The 15891-nt window shown below is 40.3% G+C and overlaps 2 protein-coding genes across 4 annotated transcripts in view; both read left to right on the top strand.

Annotated features, from left to right (window-relative positions):
• The window catches only part of ptpra (protein tyrosine phosphatase receptor type A), a 35479-nt gene extending 25764 nt beyond the window's left edge, over nt 1-9715 (top strand). For 2 of the 3 annotated variants that reach the window (XM_058631322.1, XM_058631320.1), the window contains 11 exons: nt 835-954; nt 1654-1820; nt 1918-2053; nt 3062-3208; nt 3331-3424; nt 4609-4685; nt 4781-4915; nt 5737-5862; nt 5956-6107; nt 6745-6880; nt 7632-9715. In XM_058631322.1, coding sequence (XP_058487305.1) covers nt 835-954; nt 1654-1820; nt 1918-2053; nt 3062-3208; nt 3331-3424; nt 4609-4685; nt 4781-4915; nt 5737-5862; nt 5956-6107; nt 6745-6880; nt 7632-7706 — 1365 coding nt within the window. In that variant the 3' untranslated portion in view covers nt 7707-9715. The remainder of the gene's footprint in view (nt 1-834; nt 955-1653; nt 1821-1917; nt 2054-3061; nt 3209-3330; nt 3425-4608; nt 4686-4780; nt 4916-5736; nt 5863-5955; nt 6108-6744; nt 6881-7631) is intronic. The other variant, XM_058631321.1, reaches the window with a different exon arrangement.
• Nucleotides 9716-14132: 4417 nt separating this feature from the next.
• Nucleotides 14133-15727, top strand: gnrh2 (gonadotropin-releasing hormone 2). The gene is made up of 4 exons (XM_058631967.1): nt 14133-14198; nt 14540-14685; nt 15179-15262; nt 15515-15727. Exons 2-4 carry the CDS (start codon nt 14551-14553, stop codon nt 15551-15553), a joined length of 258 nt encoding a protein of 85 aa, XP_058487950.1. The 5' UTR covers nt 14133-14198; nt 14540-14550; the 3' UTR covers nt 15554-15727.
• Nucleotides 15728-15891: the final 164 nt, after the last annotated feature.

Here is a 15891-nt window from a genome sequence, read left to right as displayed (position 1 = left end):
AATAAAAGCTCTTATATTTGTCTTTTGATGTCAAACCCAAATGTTTTACAACAAAAATAAAGGAATACCTTTGGAGGAGACTGTAAATGCTCAAACAGCGGCAATAGTATCTCATGTTGTATTTTCCTGGTATAGTGTCAGCAAGATGTGTCAGATTACAGTAATTGTACTTTCACTCAGTCAGAAAAATACTGTGTACAGATACTGATAAAGCAAATATAATTTACTACAAACCCAAAAAACACTGGCTTAATGTATAACCTGTTGTTATTTTAGTTAAATGATACAACAATTAAAATCCCCATGTGAAGTAGTGGTATGTTCCATGCAGTCATGATTCAGAGTGCTCTTATTCCATTTTAATATAATATATGCACCGTAGTGTGTCTAAATTTAAAACTCAGTTCATTATGATTTTCACCTGGTACAGAGAGAAAGAAGAGATTTGATTCAATTTCCTTTTTATTCACTTTTTTAATCATATATTATGATTAAGCTGATGATTATGACTTAAATAGTGAGAAGGGGCAGTAAAGTAAATAAGCTTAGTGTCAGCTTCTTCATTTTTGACATGTTTTTTTCTTACAATTATGATTGTTTCATTTTCTTATTGCTTTATGTTCACATGTTGAAATAAAACCTTCATTAATTCATAACGTAAATTGAACTCTGAGGCTCTTCCTCCACATTAGTGTCGGTGAAGATGAGGCAAACAGACACAGTTGAGACAAACTTACCATTATTTAATTTTAAGCACACGGGAGAGAAGTTTTATGATGATGATGAATAATGTTAACAGTTGGTCTAACACTTGTTCTTTTCTCTTCCCTCCAGTGTAAGTGTGCCCAGTACTGGCCGGACCAGGGCTGCTGGACTTACGGTAACATCCGTGTATCTGTAGAAGACACAATGGTTCTAGTGGACTACACCATCCGGAAGTTCTGCATCCAGCAGGTGCCATTATTTGCACACATACCAGTTAGTGATGAAGAATGTAAATCCCTCCGCTTTATACACACACACACACACACACACACACAAAGGTGGGCACAGGAGCAGTGGGCAGCACTTATCTGCCTTGCTCAGGGGCACCCAGCCTTTGACCCATCCCTGGATCTAAGTCGGCAAACGTCCGGTTACAAGCCGAGTTATTTTCCTCGAGACTTGTAGTCAAGACCGCCTAAACCGAGACCAAGACAAGACCAAGACCGTTGAGGCGGTGTCTGGAGACATACAACTCTATTTTCCTCTTCTCCTCAGGCTGCCTGCTCTGGCCCATTAAGCACTTATTGATACAGAGACCAGGTCGGGTTTGGCCAGTATCCAAATTGTATACTGTGTATTCCTGTGGTGTAAAATGTTACCATGATGAATGGAAACACCCAGACAGGCAGACAGATGTGTAGGACACATTTATTATATCAGGCCTCCAGTATGTGTATATTGACAGTAATGAAAGTGAAACTGTGGCCATGTTTAGATACAGAATACTGTATTATGATATTATCGCCCAACCCCAGAGCCATGCTTTTAAACATTGTGACATTCTGCAGACTCAATAATCACCAGCAAGTGTCTGGGTTCACTCAAGAGGAGCAAAATAGATTTAAAAAGTCCTATAACGAGTGGAAACCTGGCTTGTTTGTGTGTCAGGTGGGAGATCTGTCTGGGAAGAAGCCACAGAGGCTCGTCACCCAGTTCCACTTCACCAGCTGGCCAGACTTCGGGGTTCCCTTCACACCCATCGGGATGCTCAAGTTCCTCAAGAAAGTCAAGAACTGCAATCCCCAGTACGCTGGACCCATTGTGGTCCACTGTAGGTAAGAGGATCAAGGCTTTGCCTCTGTTTGGTGTCTGTTGTCGTGTTTTATTGTCTGAACACACACAAACCATCAGTGTGGTGTTTGTGTCCGTCAGTGCGGGTGTAGGTAGGACAGGTACCTTCATCGTGATCGATGCCATGATCGACATGATGAACACTGAGAGGAAGGTGGACGTGTTTGGCTTCGTCACCAGGATCAGAGCGCAGCGCTGTCAGATGGTCCAGACTGATGTAAGTCCAGTGTTGACTCCAAATACCCTGTTCACATGTGCTTTTTAACATCCCTCCTTAGAGAGCTGATTACAACTGCAACTGCTCATACACTACCTGGCATTAACATGTGTCAGGCATGCATTTTGTCATATTTTTGACTAGAGCTGACACAATTAATTGATTAATCGATAACTAAATTAATCGACAACTATTTTAATAAACGAGTAATCGGTTTGAAGCTTTTTTCATGATTAAAACAAGATTTCTGATTGTTAAATCAGGAATCTTAAATGTGAGTATTTTCTTCATTTCCTTGCTCTGGATAACAAAGAAATCATTAAAAGTGAATCATTTTGGTTTGTGGACAAAACAAGACATTTGAGAACATCATCATTTCCAGGTTTGATGAACGCCGATCAACATTTTTTAAGGTTTTCTTATATTTTATGGACCAAACGATTAATCGAGATAATAATCAGCCGGTTATCGATTATGAAAATAATCGTTAGTTGCAGCTCTATTTTTGACATATCTTTATTAGTGCTGTCTAGAGATTAAATTTTTTTTAGAGATTAATTAATTATGATATGTAATTAATTAATGAATCTCTTTTTTAATCTCACCTAAAAATTGCCCTCAACTTGAAGTATTTACATTTAAATTCATTATTACATTATTGTTAAACTCCAATAATTAGAAAATAAATAAAGTAATAAATCAAATCAAACATCAGGTCCATATAAAGTAGCCTGTGTTCTCCTCCAGTTAAGTTTGACAAAGAGCTTTGCTATGGCTCGCTAAATTGCTAACGTCTTCGCTGCTAACGCTAGCTGTATAAAAAAGCAACTCGCATACAGAAGGAAAAAGAATGAGATTAACGCGATTAAAAAAACATAACGTGCTAAATATGACTGTAATTAATTAATCGCAATTAACGCGATAATTTGACACCCCTAATCTTTATTCATATCGTCCTCATTCTTATTTATTTTGACTTAACTGTATGATCTTCCCTCCTCCCCACAGATGCAGTACGTGTTCATCTTCCAGGCGTTGTTAGAGCACTACCTGTACGGGGACACAGAGCTGGAGGTGACCTCTCTGGAGTTGCACCTGGCCAAACTTTACACTCCCTCACCTGGAGCTGGCAGCGGCCTGGAGGCCGAGTTCAAGGTGCGTTTATGTTCCCGGTCGTCGTGACGTGTCGCTGTGTCGCTGTGTCGCTGTGTCGCTCCAGCAGGGACGTCTGTGTGTTTGAACTATGAATTGATGATTGATGACCGCGTCACTTTTAGAAGCTGACGTCCATCAAGATCCAGAATGACAAGATGAGAACAGGAAACCTGCCGGCCAACATGAAGAAGAACAGAGTGCTACAGATCATTCCATGTGAGTGAGGAAACAGTGTCACTGCTTTATGAAACGAGCTTACAACAGAAAACTTTATACATACATGGTATTTGATTTGTGATATAACTTCTTCAGTTCAGTATTTATAAGATACTGGAGTAACTAATATCCTGTAATTAGGGCTAGGCAAGATATCAATATTATATCTATATCATGACATGAGACAAGATATCAACTTATTTTATGGTGATAAAGTATCTGTGATGACCTTTCCTGCTTTTAGAGACTGTTGCATTGATAACCATCACATTAATTATGTTGAATACATTTGTGAAATAAACTGAAGTAAATATTATTCTATATTGTTATAGTAGAATTTGACCATATTTATTTTCCTTGTTTCACACACACGTAAATATTCTTCATTTAACATTAAAAAGCCCAAGAAATAAAGCAGCTATTATCTGAAATGAAAGGTAATAAGTGTGTTTTAAGGCCGTGTGATACAGATGGTAAACCGTATTCACGGTGTCGTCACTCTCCTCTGAAAAACAAACATCGAATATTAGGAATAAAGTCGTAATATTATGGGATTTTTTTGTCATTATTTAATAAAATGCATTATTATTAGTGTTATTATTATTATCATTAAATAGCAACAGAATGCTGATGTAACCAGCAGTAGCCTTGCAGTCGAACACTTCCTTCATTCATTTCCATTTCCTTCTACAAAAGAGATGAAATCTGTGTGATTTATTTCTTTTCAAAGTCCTGATGCTAATGATAATGTGGTGCTGATTTCTTTTTTTTGTGAAGCACGAAACAAAATGTAACTTACGACTTTATTCTCAGAAGATAGAAAAAAAATGTCTTCAGTTTGGCTCTAATACTATGTGGATAAAATCTAATGTGATAAGTTTTTTTCCATATTGCCCAGCCCTACCTCTAATACAAGGAGTAAAATATAAATTGTAACGAAAGATAGAGCACTATTTACCACTTGTGTTGTTTCAAACTAGGATTCTTTGTTAGAGACGTGTTGGATAAGAATGTTGCACAGTCCCATGTGGATTGTGTTGCATTGATTTCTGCACACGCTGGTCTCTGTGACAGTGAGATCAATGTGGGCCCATGTGTTTGCACACAGTCATCCCTGCCATGATAAACATGTAGACACAGTGTTCAATATGTAAAGTGTATTTTGTGTTTCGTGCTCCTGACAGACGAGTTCAACCGAGTGATCATTCCAGTCAAGCGAGGCGAGGAGAACACAGACTACGTCAATGCCTCCTTCATAGACGTGAGTTTTAAAACAAATCAATAATGCAAACACAGACTTGGTTAGACATTGTAAGTCTTGTCTCACATACCGTCTTGTCTCACATCTGGACACAGGGTTACCGTCAGAAGGACTCGTACATGGCGAGTCAGGGCCCTCTGCAGCACACCATGGAGGACTTCTGGAGGATGATCTGGGAGTGGAGAAGCTGCTCTATAGTTATGCTCACTGAGCTGGAGGAGAGAGGGCAGGTGTGTGTGTGTGTGTGTGCATAAACACTGACCAGGAGGCCTCATGGTGACCAAAACCTGGTCCTAATGAGGCAGAACCTAATTTCTGATGAACTAGTTGAGTTTAGGGTAGGATTTGAGTTGTGATTAGGATAAGGATCGGTATTAATATAATATATATATATATATATATATATATATATATATATATATATATATATATATATATATATATATATATATATATATATATATATATATATATATATATATATATATATATAGGTCATTTCAGTGGATAATAGTCGCTGTTATAAGTGCATCTTTATTTGGTTTGATACAAACTAATGTTCCAAAAATACATCACAATACAATGACATCACCACATTTGTTTTTACAAAATGTGATGTTTGGCTTACTTGAAGCACTTAATTACTTCTAAGTACTTGTTTGTACCCAAATGTTGAAATGCACTTAAAAGCGTCTGCTAAATGTCATGTAATGTAATGTAATGTAAGGTAATGTAATGTAATGTTACTAAACATGTTACTAACATCACAGAACCATAACTTAGCAGTGGGCCTACAGGAGGGGGTGGGATGTGTTAATAGGCATGAGAAGATAAGGAAACCTCATCTCACAGTTATCCAGATCAAAATAATGGCGATTCATAGTTACAATTAGTGCTAAACCCAGATACATTTTTTTGGATCGTGTCTCCACAGACACACAGTTATATGGATTGAACTCATTGACCGCGGTTTGCATCTTTAAATAATGTGGTTCATGTAACTGCTCGGCCGTTCGTCGTCAGTTGACCGTGCTCGTGTTGTGTCTTGCAGGAAAAGTGTGCTCAGTATTGGCCCAGTGATGGGCTGGTGGTCTATGGGGACATTTCTATCGAGATTAAGAGGGAGGAGGAGAGCGAGAGCTACACAGTGCGTGACCTCCTGGTCACCAACAACAGGGTACGATGGGGAAACGAGCAAGACACATGCGCTACACACTGTTCAGTGACCATGACTTTATATGCTAACAACAGTGTTGACTCTTTTTTTCAGGAGAACAAGGCTCGAGCCGTGCGTCAGTTCCATTTCCATGGCTGGCCAGAAGTGGGCATCCCCACAGATGGAAAAGGCATGATCAATATAATAGCTGCAGTGCAGAAGCAACAGCAGCAGTCTGGCAATCACCCCATCACTGTCCACTGCAGGTGAAACAAAAACACACGTTCACTAGGGTTAGGTGGTGACTACATGTGGATACTTAACCTAAGTTGAGTCTCACCCTCGTGACTTATTGAGTTTTGTTGCAATGTAACAATATAACATAACAATTACCAAAACTGTTGCGCAATGGAGTAAAAAAAAATCAGGCTTTATAAATGATTTATCAATTCAAAATAGATTCAAAGAACTTTATTTTTCCATCAGGAACTTCACATGTGGAGGAGCAGTAGAGTTTATCTACACACACTCACACATACACACAGTCCTGTGTAGAGTGTGTCCAGGCTGGACACACACCACACAAAGATGTACCACATGTAAAAGTACACACATATACACTTTTTCCTATTGTTGTTGCACAGTAAATGTGTGTGCCAGTCATGTGCACCAGTGTGTGTGTGTGTGTGTGTGTCTGGGAAATAGTCATTAAATCACAGGAAAAAACATCTCAGAGGAATTGTTCTCTTCTTCCTGCTCCCTATAGAAACTGTTGCTACGCCTCTTCTCTAACATGTGCACTCACAACAAGACCTTGTGTGTAATCCTGTACAAAGTTACTGCTCTATGTCTGTAATGTTGACGTATACATGTTTGCCCGTGTGTGTGTGTGTGTGTTGACAGTGCTGGCGCTGGCCGGACGGGAACGTTCTGTGCATTGAGTACAGTCCTGGAGAGGGTGAAGGCGGAGGGCATCCTGGACGTCTTCCAGACGGTCAAAAGCCTCAGACTGCAGAGACCCCACATGGTGCAGACACTGGTGAGGACTTTTAATCACGACTTCATTCACTTTCATCTTTCAGCTCCGCTCACTGGCGTTTTCCCACACTGAGCAACAGTTCTTTGAAGACTTCCACTGCTGCTAATGTATCCGCCGGCACAGGGTCTATGCAGATATGTAAACAAATGAGTTATTCCGTTAATATCAGTTGTAAATGATGCTCCCATTTAGAGGAAATTCACACGCCCGTGTGATTGACAGCTGCTGTCGTCCAATAGGAGCCTGTTTTCTGTGAATTTCTGGTCCTCCGTCTTCAAAGCAGGACTTCAGATTCTTGCAGGGGACGACTGGTTGTCACTTGAGTGGAAAATACAACCTCAAAATAATCTCAAGACTCAATCTCTGGGAATAAAGTAGTATCATATATTACTGCAGGTGTATGTAATGGGCACATTACCTAAACAGCTGTGTGGTTGTACTAAAATACTGACTTAAAGTTATTGGTTGATCCAGGTGCAAGTTATCACAGTTTAGTTACTGCCTGTCTTTGGTCAAACACCAGCTACTGTATTCAGATGTTGCCATTTGAATACATACTTCTCTGATTCACGCTGTTGTTGTCCCAGACTCCTCCCCCTTTTATAAACACTGGAGGTGTGGCTTCGTCAGGGCTCGTCCTTCTGAGTATTTTTTTGCCAAATGTCAAATCGTGTCAACCTCACTACCAGGCCACGCCCCCTGCACTGCTACACTCCCGGCCCTGCTGACCTTGCTCTTCCTCCCTCCTCAGGAACAGTACGAGTTCTGTTACAAAGTGGTCCAGGAGTATATCGACGCCTTCTCTGACTACGCCAACTTCAAGTAGGGAAGCCATGGTGGACGGGCGGCTGAAGGAATGTCCGACATACACTTCATACGAGCACGCGCCAGAATCTCCACACTCACACACGACCATGCAGAGAACTCGCATATGTTTCCCGTCTGATGGATGATCACGACAAAAACAGCAGAGAGACTCCTCACTACTCACTCAGTGGATTATGGGATGGACTGCCCGGAGAGGAAAAAGGGAACAGACGTCTCAGTCCAGAGGACAGGGCAGTGTAGACGGACAAATAACTGAGATGCCTTCTTAAATATTTTGTAATATTGATCTTGTCACTTTTATCCCCCCCCCCCCTCTCACACACACACACACACACACACACACACATGTATATATATATACTGACTGTGTTGCATCTTATTACTTTGGTTTCAGACACAGTTTTAAGTTTGGCTGCATTTTTTGGGTGGCACCTGTAATGTATTTTATTGGTATATAAATATATATATATGAATATATATATAAATATAAATTGGATGCTTTGGAGGCTATTGTAAAAAAACAAAAAACTAAAACCCCTTAGATAAGGTAATGGTGTTTGGATTGTTACCTTAAAGTGACTGAGACTGCCTGAGCCACGCTGTAGACACATGTTTTTACCTTTACACAGAATGCTGTGCATCTGCGTAAAGGGATAGTTCAGTTTTTTTAAGTCTGATTGTATGAGGTACTGACACAAGGAAAATACATTTTAGCCACGGAGTAAAAGTCTTACCAAATCAATTCTGCACAGAGTTAAATTTGTAGTATCTTATGAATTTGTTTTCCACTCAATCTCGTCATTGGATAACATTTATTTTCTGAACGGAAACGGAGGTTTCTTATAGTCCATAGAGGAGTTTTTGACTCACTGCTGCCTTCATCAGAACGTTCAAATGTGTGTTTGTGTGACTGGTGGTTTGAAATCTTTAGTTCAGATCTAGTTATGACACAAACTTACACAAACACATCAGCAGCTCCTGTCGCCCCTGAGCCAAAAATACTGCTTTGGTTTGTGAGAGAGAGAAAGAACTCGTAAGAACTTGAGTTTCCACTCAGAAAATGCTTTCATAACGACGAGATAAAATGGCAAACACGTTCTTCTGAGTCTTTTGTTGTGGCTAAAATCAGTTTTTCCTGACAGCTACGTCTTCACTGAGAGCCAGCATCTGCTTCTCGGCACAGGGACAGCGCAGGCAACACTGACTGTGTGTCATTACCTCTTTCTCTTAGGTCACAATCTCTGTGTTTTACATAAAGCAGGCTCAGGTGGATGGACACACACACACACAGTGACTTCCATGTCACTGTCTTGTGTCTGCCGAGTGCCAAAGTCGCTCACTCTCAAAGACGGAGGTCTCACTTTGGAGGTTTTACCGAGCATGTTTGAGACATTTGGTCCAATCGTCTTTTCCAACAACCAGCAGCCAACACATTCCTGGATCGTCATGTGAAAGTAGAACAATATTATCTTGTATTTCTTTTCTTTTTTTTTATGCCCCATACAGTAAAGAAATCTAAATGTGAGGAAGAATTTCAGATCAGCAGCGATGTCGATCATGCTAACGAGACACATTTCAAACAACACGCTCCATAGTTCCATCCTACACGTTAACAAATGTTAGAACTATATCCAGTATATACCCAGCATTTTTCTTTGTTTGTTTACACACAGACATCAGTATTTCTGGTAGATTGTAATGATGCGTTTCTCTTCTGTATGGGCTTTTTTTTAAACTGTCGTTTCACATTGTTATGCATATATCAGCCTCACGTCACCACTGCAGGAGAATGTTGCTCAAAGATTGAATGCATTGTTACTTTTTAAACAGCGGAGACCTGTCGTCTGTCATGTGATCACGTGGCATGTGACGTGTGTCATGTGATCACGTGTGTCATGTGACGTGTGTCATGATTTGGCCTGCGCTGTGAAGGACACTCAGGTGTCCTTAAATACAGCGTTTTTGTTCTTTGTTTTTATTTTTTTTATAAAATGTGGTCAAAGTTGAGGTCACGCCCCTTCATGATTGTAATCAAAGATGAATGATGTCAGTCGAAAGGCTTCAGCATCGTGACTCAATCCAATTTTAATGCTGTGATATGAAAATATTCAGTTTTTTCTTCCCGTCTCGTGTTACAAAAAAAAGTCGTACAATCAGATTTAATTTATTGACAGCAAACGTCTTTAAGTGTAACTTAAGCCCCAAACCACAAATTATACATGTGATTAAGAACACGGTGTATTTACTGCCTCTCTGGTCAAACACCGGCTACTGCATTCAAGGTTTGCCATTGGCTCATCCCAGACTCCTCCCCCTTAATAAACCGTAGAGCTATGGCTTTGTGTGAGGGATCGAGCAACTCACACAGATTTAACTGCCAGGCCACGCCCCCACTCTCCCTCCGTTGCTCAGCTCTCGGACCACTTCTTGGCATTTTGCAAAATCAGCCAGTGGGCGGAGTTAGCCTCAGAAGAGGGAGGTTTTTTTTACCCCTGAGTTTTCACGCCCCCTAAAAGAGTTCAGAAAGAAGATTTGTTTAGAAAAATGGAAAAATAATATTTGAACTCTTAAAGCTCTTTCAGGTGAAGCTACTGCTGCAGAGAAACTGTCCGTGCAGCTTTAGCGTCATCATCTTTATCATCATCATCATCACAATCGTTCCATCATTTCAGGTCTTGTTTTATTCCAAAGCATCACAAGTGCCCGCACTTTGAGTCAGGTGCCATTTTGTTCATCATTGATTGTGTTTGTCACACACTGCGTACTTAACACAAGAGAGGATTCTGTTCTCATCTGACTCTCTCTCTCTCCCCCCCCCTCTCTCTCTTTCTCTCCCTCTCTCTGGACTAAGACAGTATGGGTTTACTGTGTGTGTGAATTGGGATCATGTGATTTGACAACACAACACTGTGCCAACCCTTTGCGACCCACTATTTTACGATGATTGTGAATGAGGGGAGGAAAAAGTGCCTCAGTAAAAGGTTTTCAAAACAAAAGGAACGACGGGGGACGAAAGGATTACGGGAAACCGTCGACTCGACTGTTGACTTTTACTTTAGACTCGTTCCTGTAGCTTAGCTATCATTCCACCAGAGGGACCTGCATGTGAAGTAGGAGTAGTAAAACAGCCAATTCTCTCTGAACTGCCCTGGGATTGGTCTTTTCCTCAGATGGAGGCTACATCCATGCTAACCTTTGTTGTTGTTGTTGTTGTTTTTTAAAGTGCATAGATTTTGGAAACACAGTGAACTCAGTGGTCCGTTACACAGCCTGCTGCATGCTGATTGAGAATGATTGACTCTCAGAATGTGTTTTTAAATGAAGACCAAGTATGGATGTAGCCTTAGTTGTGAGTCGGTGAACAGAAGTGTCTTTCCCTCTCAGATCATCCTCCCTGAGGACGCACAGACCAACGACGGTCCACTGAGATCAAACTAAGATTGAGGTCTATGTTTTAAAAGTTTTACAACTTATTTTCATTCCATTTAACTTGAACTTGAGATCCACGACACGTAATCACTCGTGGACGCTCTTGTACTGAACAAAGAAACTGTCCCATTTCCCCTGAAACACATGTGTCTTTGAAGTGCTGGAGTTTTATTTGGCTCATGCAGTGGAGAACTCCGATACATGTCCGTGATTAGAGGCCGAGGAAGACGAGATTCTTCCTCTCCACACGTTCTCGTGCCCTTTTTTTTGTCTGTCCTGTCATCGCTAAACCTCCCGCCCTGTGTCCATGGACCATTCTTCCTCAGTGGTCACTGCCCGCGCCCTTTTGTACATAAAAAGTAAGGTTATTTATATTTCATTCCTGTCGACTGCCTTGCTTATTTTATTTCCCTCTCCCCTTCCTTTTCTTCTTCATTTCCTTCTTCTTCTTCATCATTTTTTTTAAAGATGTATATTAAACTGTATTGGGACCATTTTGAAATGTATCAGAAATGTTTCCTTTCGGCCATTTTCTATTTGGTAAACTTGTCTTAAGCAAATCCTCTTGGTTTTTTTTTAATTTGCCTATATGTTTGTTTTCTAGTGTTATGTTATTCAACATTTGAATATATGTATATATATAATTATATATATATGAAAAAATGATATATAATTATATAATGCCGAATGGCCTTTCTAAGCAAAGATACTGTTCCAATTAATAAAGTGCTTGAGATTTTAGTCTGTGTTTATTGTCTCTTTAATGTTTATTGTACAACAACAAGCTCCTGCCGCTCATTATTCCTCTAATGAAGACAAATGTTACAGTGGTGCAAAGACAATGAGCGATCGTTCATGTGAGCTTGTTGATCAGTGTTTGTGTCCAAGGGCCTTCAGTCAGCGTTTAACCTTTCACCCTCAGTCCAGTCAATGATCCCTCTGCTCAGTGGTCAGGAAACAGAAACCTGGAATAAATGTAAAAACATGAAGTGAATCACTATCGAATGAATGAGTAGGTACGACGTGCAACTGCTATAGTCACAGGAAGAGACTTCCGACAGAGAACTCGTGCTGAACTGTAGATCAGTTAAAAAGACTTAACAATCCTAAAAACGTGGCTTAATCTCCAACGATTACCAGGTAAATGTCTAAAATCTCAATATTTAACAGAAGAGTGTGGTGTATTTAGCGACAGCACAAACCCTGCCGCTGTATTTCATACCTGTGACTGTGGTGAATTTCCATTATAGGAATAAAAAAATCATTAATGTCATGTTAGTGACTTGAAAACGCTGTATAGTTAAAGTAACATTAATGTGCTTTAGAGCCAGTTTAATGTGGATTTGTACAACTATTGCAATAAATCATGAATATGAGGATAATCATAGCGTGACACTGTCATATGGTCACATGTCTGACATCCCACTCACTCCTTCCTCTTTGATCTAATAAATGTAATGTAGCACATGTTATAACCATGATGGCGCCTGACAGCATGTTTTGTTCAGATCATTGTGAGAGCAAAGGTCACGACTCACTCGTCGCTCCTCCTTCCTGCGTCACACTGTCGCTCACTTCCTCTGCATCTCAAACATCTGCCCTCTCATTAAGAAAAGAAGACTCGCGTGAGCCGCGCTGTTTGTTCTTCAGATTGAAGGCTCGCTGGAGTCAGAGGGAGGACGTGTGATGGTCACTGCGGGATCACAGACAGGAAATCAACTGCGTTCATTTTCATCTCACACAGTTTGATCAGGGAAATGAACGTAATTGCTTTTAGTTCAAAGAGAACAAAAAAGTCAGACGTGGCCTAATAACAGAGGTCAAAGTGCAGGGGTTAATGTCGCAGAGCAGTAATCTAAAGCTTTTCTGAAGCATTTTGCTTCTTATTTTTTTTACTTCTCTTGTGCAGAAATTGTAATTATTTATTTATTTTATTCTTTCTTTTCTTATTATTACATATTGTAAGAGTAATAACAATTGCATGTTTGCTGATGGAGGAGACTCTGCTCTTCCCTCCTGTGTTAAATACAGAAGTTAAATTAACTGTGTGTGTGTGTGTGTGTGTGTGTGTGCAAATATTTTACATTTTATGGTATAAACTCTTGAAGTCAGTGTAATAATAAAAATAAAAAGGAAGTAAAACTTCCTCAAGTTTGTCCAGTTTGTTCTTGTTTTAAGGAACAAATTTATAAGTTAGCATTAAATGTCAATTTTAACTTTTTTTTACAGTGCAGTGGCAGGTTTTAATTCTGTGGATGACGACTGTGCTGCTTCATTATGTGGCAGTGGTGTCATCATCAAATCAACCCACGACATTTATGAGACCTGCTCACACATTTTATCACAGTCGTTTCAATGATTGTATCAAGCGTCACAAAATGCACTCACGATACGTTCACGGTGTTGAGTTTCCTTTATGGAGATGACGGCAGAGGAAGAAGAAACCCAAAGAAAAATACAGACTTTCTCAAAATGAAGTGTTTACACCCATTACGATATAACGAAAAAGGCTGGAACATACAGTCCTAGTGATTTATTTTGAAGTGCCACAAGGGGGAGCTGCATCTTTCCTGTCGTTACAGGACGTCATGATTTCATTTTGAACAATATTATATAAAATGGTCAGTGAAATGAAGATGGAACAGGGATTTGAATGTGTTTTAACATGGTTGTGCTGTTTGTGTTGATTGCAGATTTGTACAAATATGGCAACAAACCTGTGAATGGGAGTGGTTTCGCTCAGGAAATGTTCACGTTAGTAAAGTGACGTCGGTGATGTACGTGGAGGTTGATGCGTGTCGAGAATCCCAGGAGCATCGGCGCTGTTTGCAGGTGATAATTAGAATGGTCCAGGTCTTCGGTGCCTCCTGTCTCCAGAGGTTTGCTCATTTCACCGCAGGGAAACAGAGGGGGCACAGGGGTCAGCAGGGGTCAGCGAGAGAGGGGGCGGGGCTTGTGTGTGTATGGTACATATAGTGACGAGGAGGTTGAACATGAAAGCTTCAGGAGCTTCAGGAGGACGTTAACAGACACCTGTGGTCAGCTGTGAGTGGACTCTGAGGTAAGGACATTTGAACTTTGCCTTAAAAATGTAAGGACTTTATTTTTTATTGCAGTGGTTCCCAAAGACTGGGTTCATGGGACCAAGGTTATTTTAGTAATGGAAGAACCACTACAAAAATATAAAAAACATAAATAAAAATAAAAACTAGTTCAAAAACTACCTGAAACTGAAGTTTGTGTTTATAAAATAAACTAAAACAAACTCAAATTGTGGCCAAAATATGCTATTTATTTTAATTAATATTATTTTTATTCATAATTTAATTTGTCTTTGTTTACACTGTACACTGTTGCTCCTAACATCTAATATAATATAATAACGTCCGTCTTTACCAACAGGTAGAAGTATCATGTGTGTGTCTCGGCTGGTTGTGCTGCTGGGGCTGCTTCTGTGTGTCGGAGCTCAGCTGTCAAATGCTCAGCACTGGTCTCATGGTTGGTACCCGGGAGGAAAGAGGGAGCTGGACTCTTTTGGGACATCAGAGGTCAGTGTGTGTGTGTGTGTGTGTTTTGTGTACTTGTGTTTGTTACACCTTTTCTGGAATTAAAACTGACCTAGTCATGGAGACCGAAACCTGGTCCTAATATGGCAGAACCTCAATTCTGAGGTTAAGTTTAGGACTTTTAGGTTCAAGATTTGAATTGGGGTTAGGTTAAGATTATGGTTAGACATTAACTGTTTATGGTTAAGGTTAGAGATACTGCTTTGTTTAGTCTGTTCAAATGAATAGAAGTCAATGTAGTGTCGTCAGTGGAATAGCTGGTCTTATTTTGTCTGGTCTGGGGGCTGGTTTTACAGTTTGGGTTTGAGTTAAGTTAAGAGTCAGGGTGAGGGTTAGGTGATGGTTGAGGTAAGGGTAAGGGACTTGCCTTTCCTTTTGTAAATTGAGAAATTCACTCATTCTCTCCCTCTCCCTCCCTCTCTCTCTCTCTCTCTCTCTCTCTCTCCCTCTCTCTCGCTCTCTTCCTCCCTCTCAGGTTTCAGAGGAGATTAAACTGTGTGAGGCCGGGGAATGCAGTTACTTGAGACCCCAGAGGAGGAGCATTCTCAAAAACATTATTGTAAGTCAACTAACCCTCCAGTGCGGGGCGGGTATTAAAAGGGCACCTACTGTGTAGTATAGCATGTAGTATATCATTTCCCACACTATCACACACCTTATATACCAGCAGCGTAGGCATGAAGTGTTTTTTTGGGGCCAGTACAAAAGTAGGCGGACCATCTTGTCACAGACAAAATTCAAATAGAAGTAGAAACGAACACACAGAACTGAGTCGTGTTGTGTTTCCTGACCTTCATAAATCTTTCCACAGCTGGACGCCTTAGCCAGAGAGCTCCAGAGAAGGAAGTGACAGTTTTCCACCTTCCACTGCTTTTCTACCTAGTGATGCTGCTCAGTGTCAGTGTCCTGATGGTGTCGACTTAGTGTTAATCCTGTGAACATGTCTGTGATTTGTAAGCAAATCTGTTTTTCTGTGTTGTTGAAATTTCAATGTCCCACAATAAAGTATCTATTTTGATATTCACATCTTTACCTTTTTTTCGTGTGCACTGGGCAGAGGGTGTGAAGAGTAATCTGTGGAATAAAATAAAGTGCTGAGTAGAAAATATCAAAGCAAAACCTTGTCACTGCTAGATGCACTAAATGTGAAACCAGGATTGCCAGAGTTTTGACACCTGTTTCAGCCTC

This window comes from Solea solea, chromosome 6 (assembly GCF_958295425.1).
Source record: "Solea solea chromosome 6, fSolSol10.1, whole genome shotgun sequence".
In the NCBI taxonomy this organism is placed as follows: domain Eukaryota; kingdom Metazoa; phylum Chordata; class Actinopteri; order Pleuronectiformes; family Soleidae; genus Solea; species Solea solea.
This window is presented reverse-complemented; position numbering and strand designations above follow the sequence as displayed.

What these genes read in the sequence shown, in the direction of transcription:
- gnrh2 (XM_058631967.1), top strand. Translation starts at nt 14,551, where the DNA reads ATGTGTGTGTCTCGGCTGGTTGTGCTGCTGGGGCTGCTTCTGTGTGTC. An exon ending in ACTCTTTTGGGACATCAGAG is followed by an intron (nt 14,686 to 15,178) that starts GTCAGTGTGTGT and finishes CCTCCCTCTCAG; the next exon opens with GTTTCAGAGGAGATTAAACT. An exon ending in GCATTCTCAAAAACATTATT is followed by an intron (nt 15,263 to 15,514) that starts GTAAGTCAACTA and finishes ATCTTTCCACAG; the next exon opens with CTGGACGCCTTAGCCAGAGA.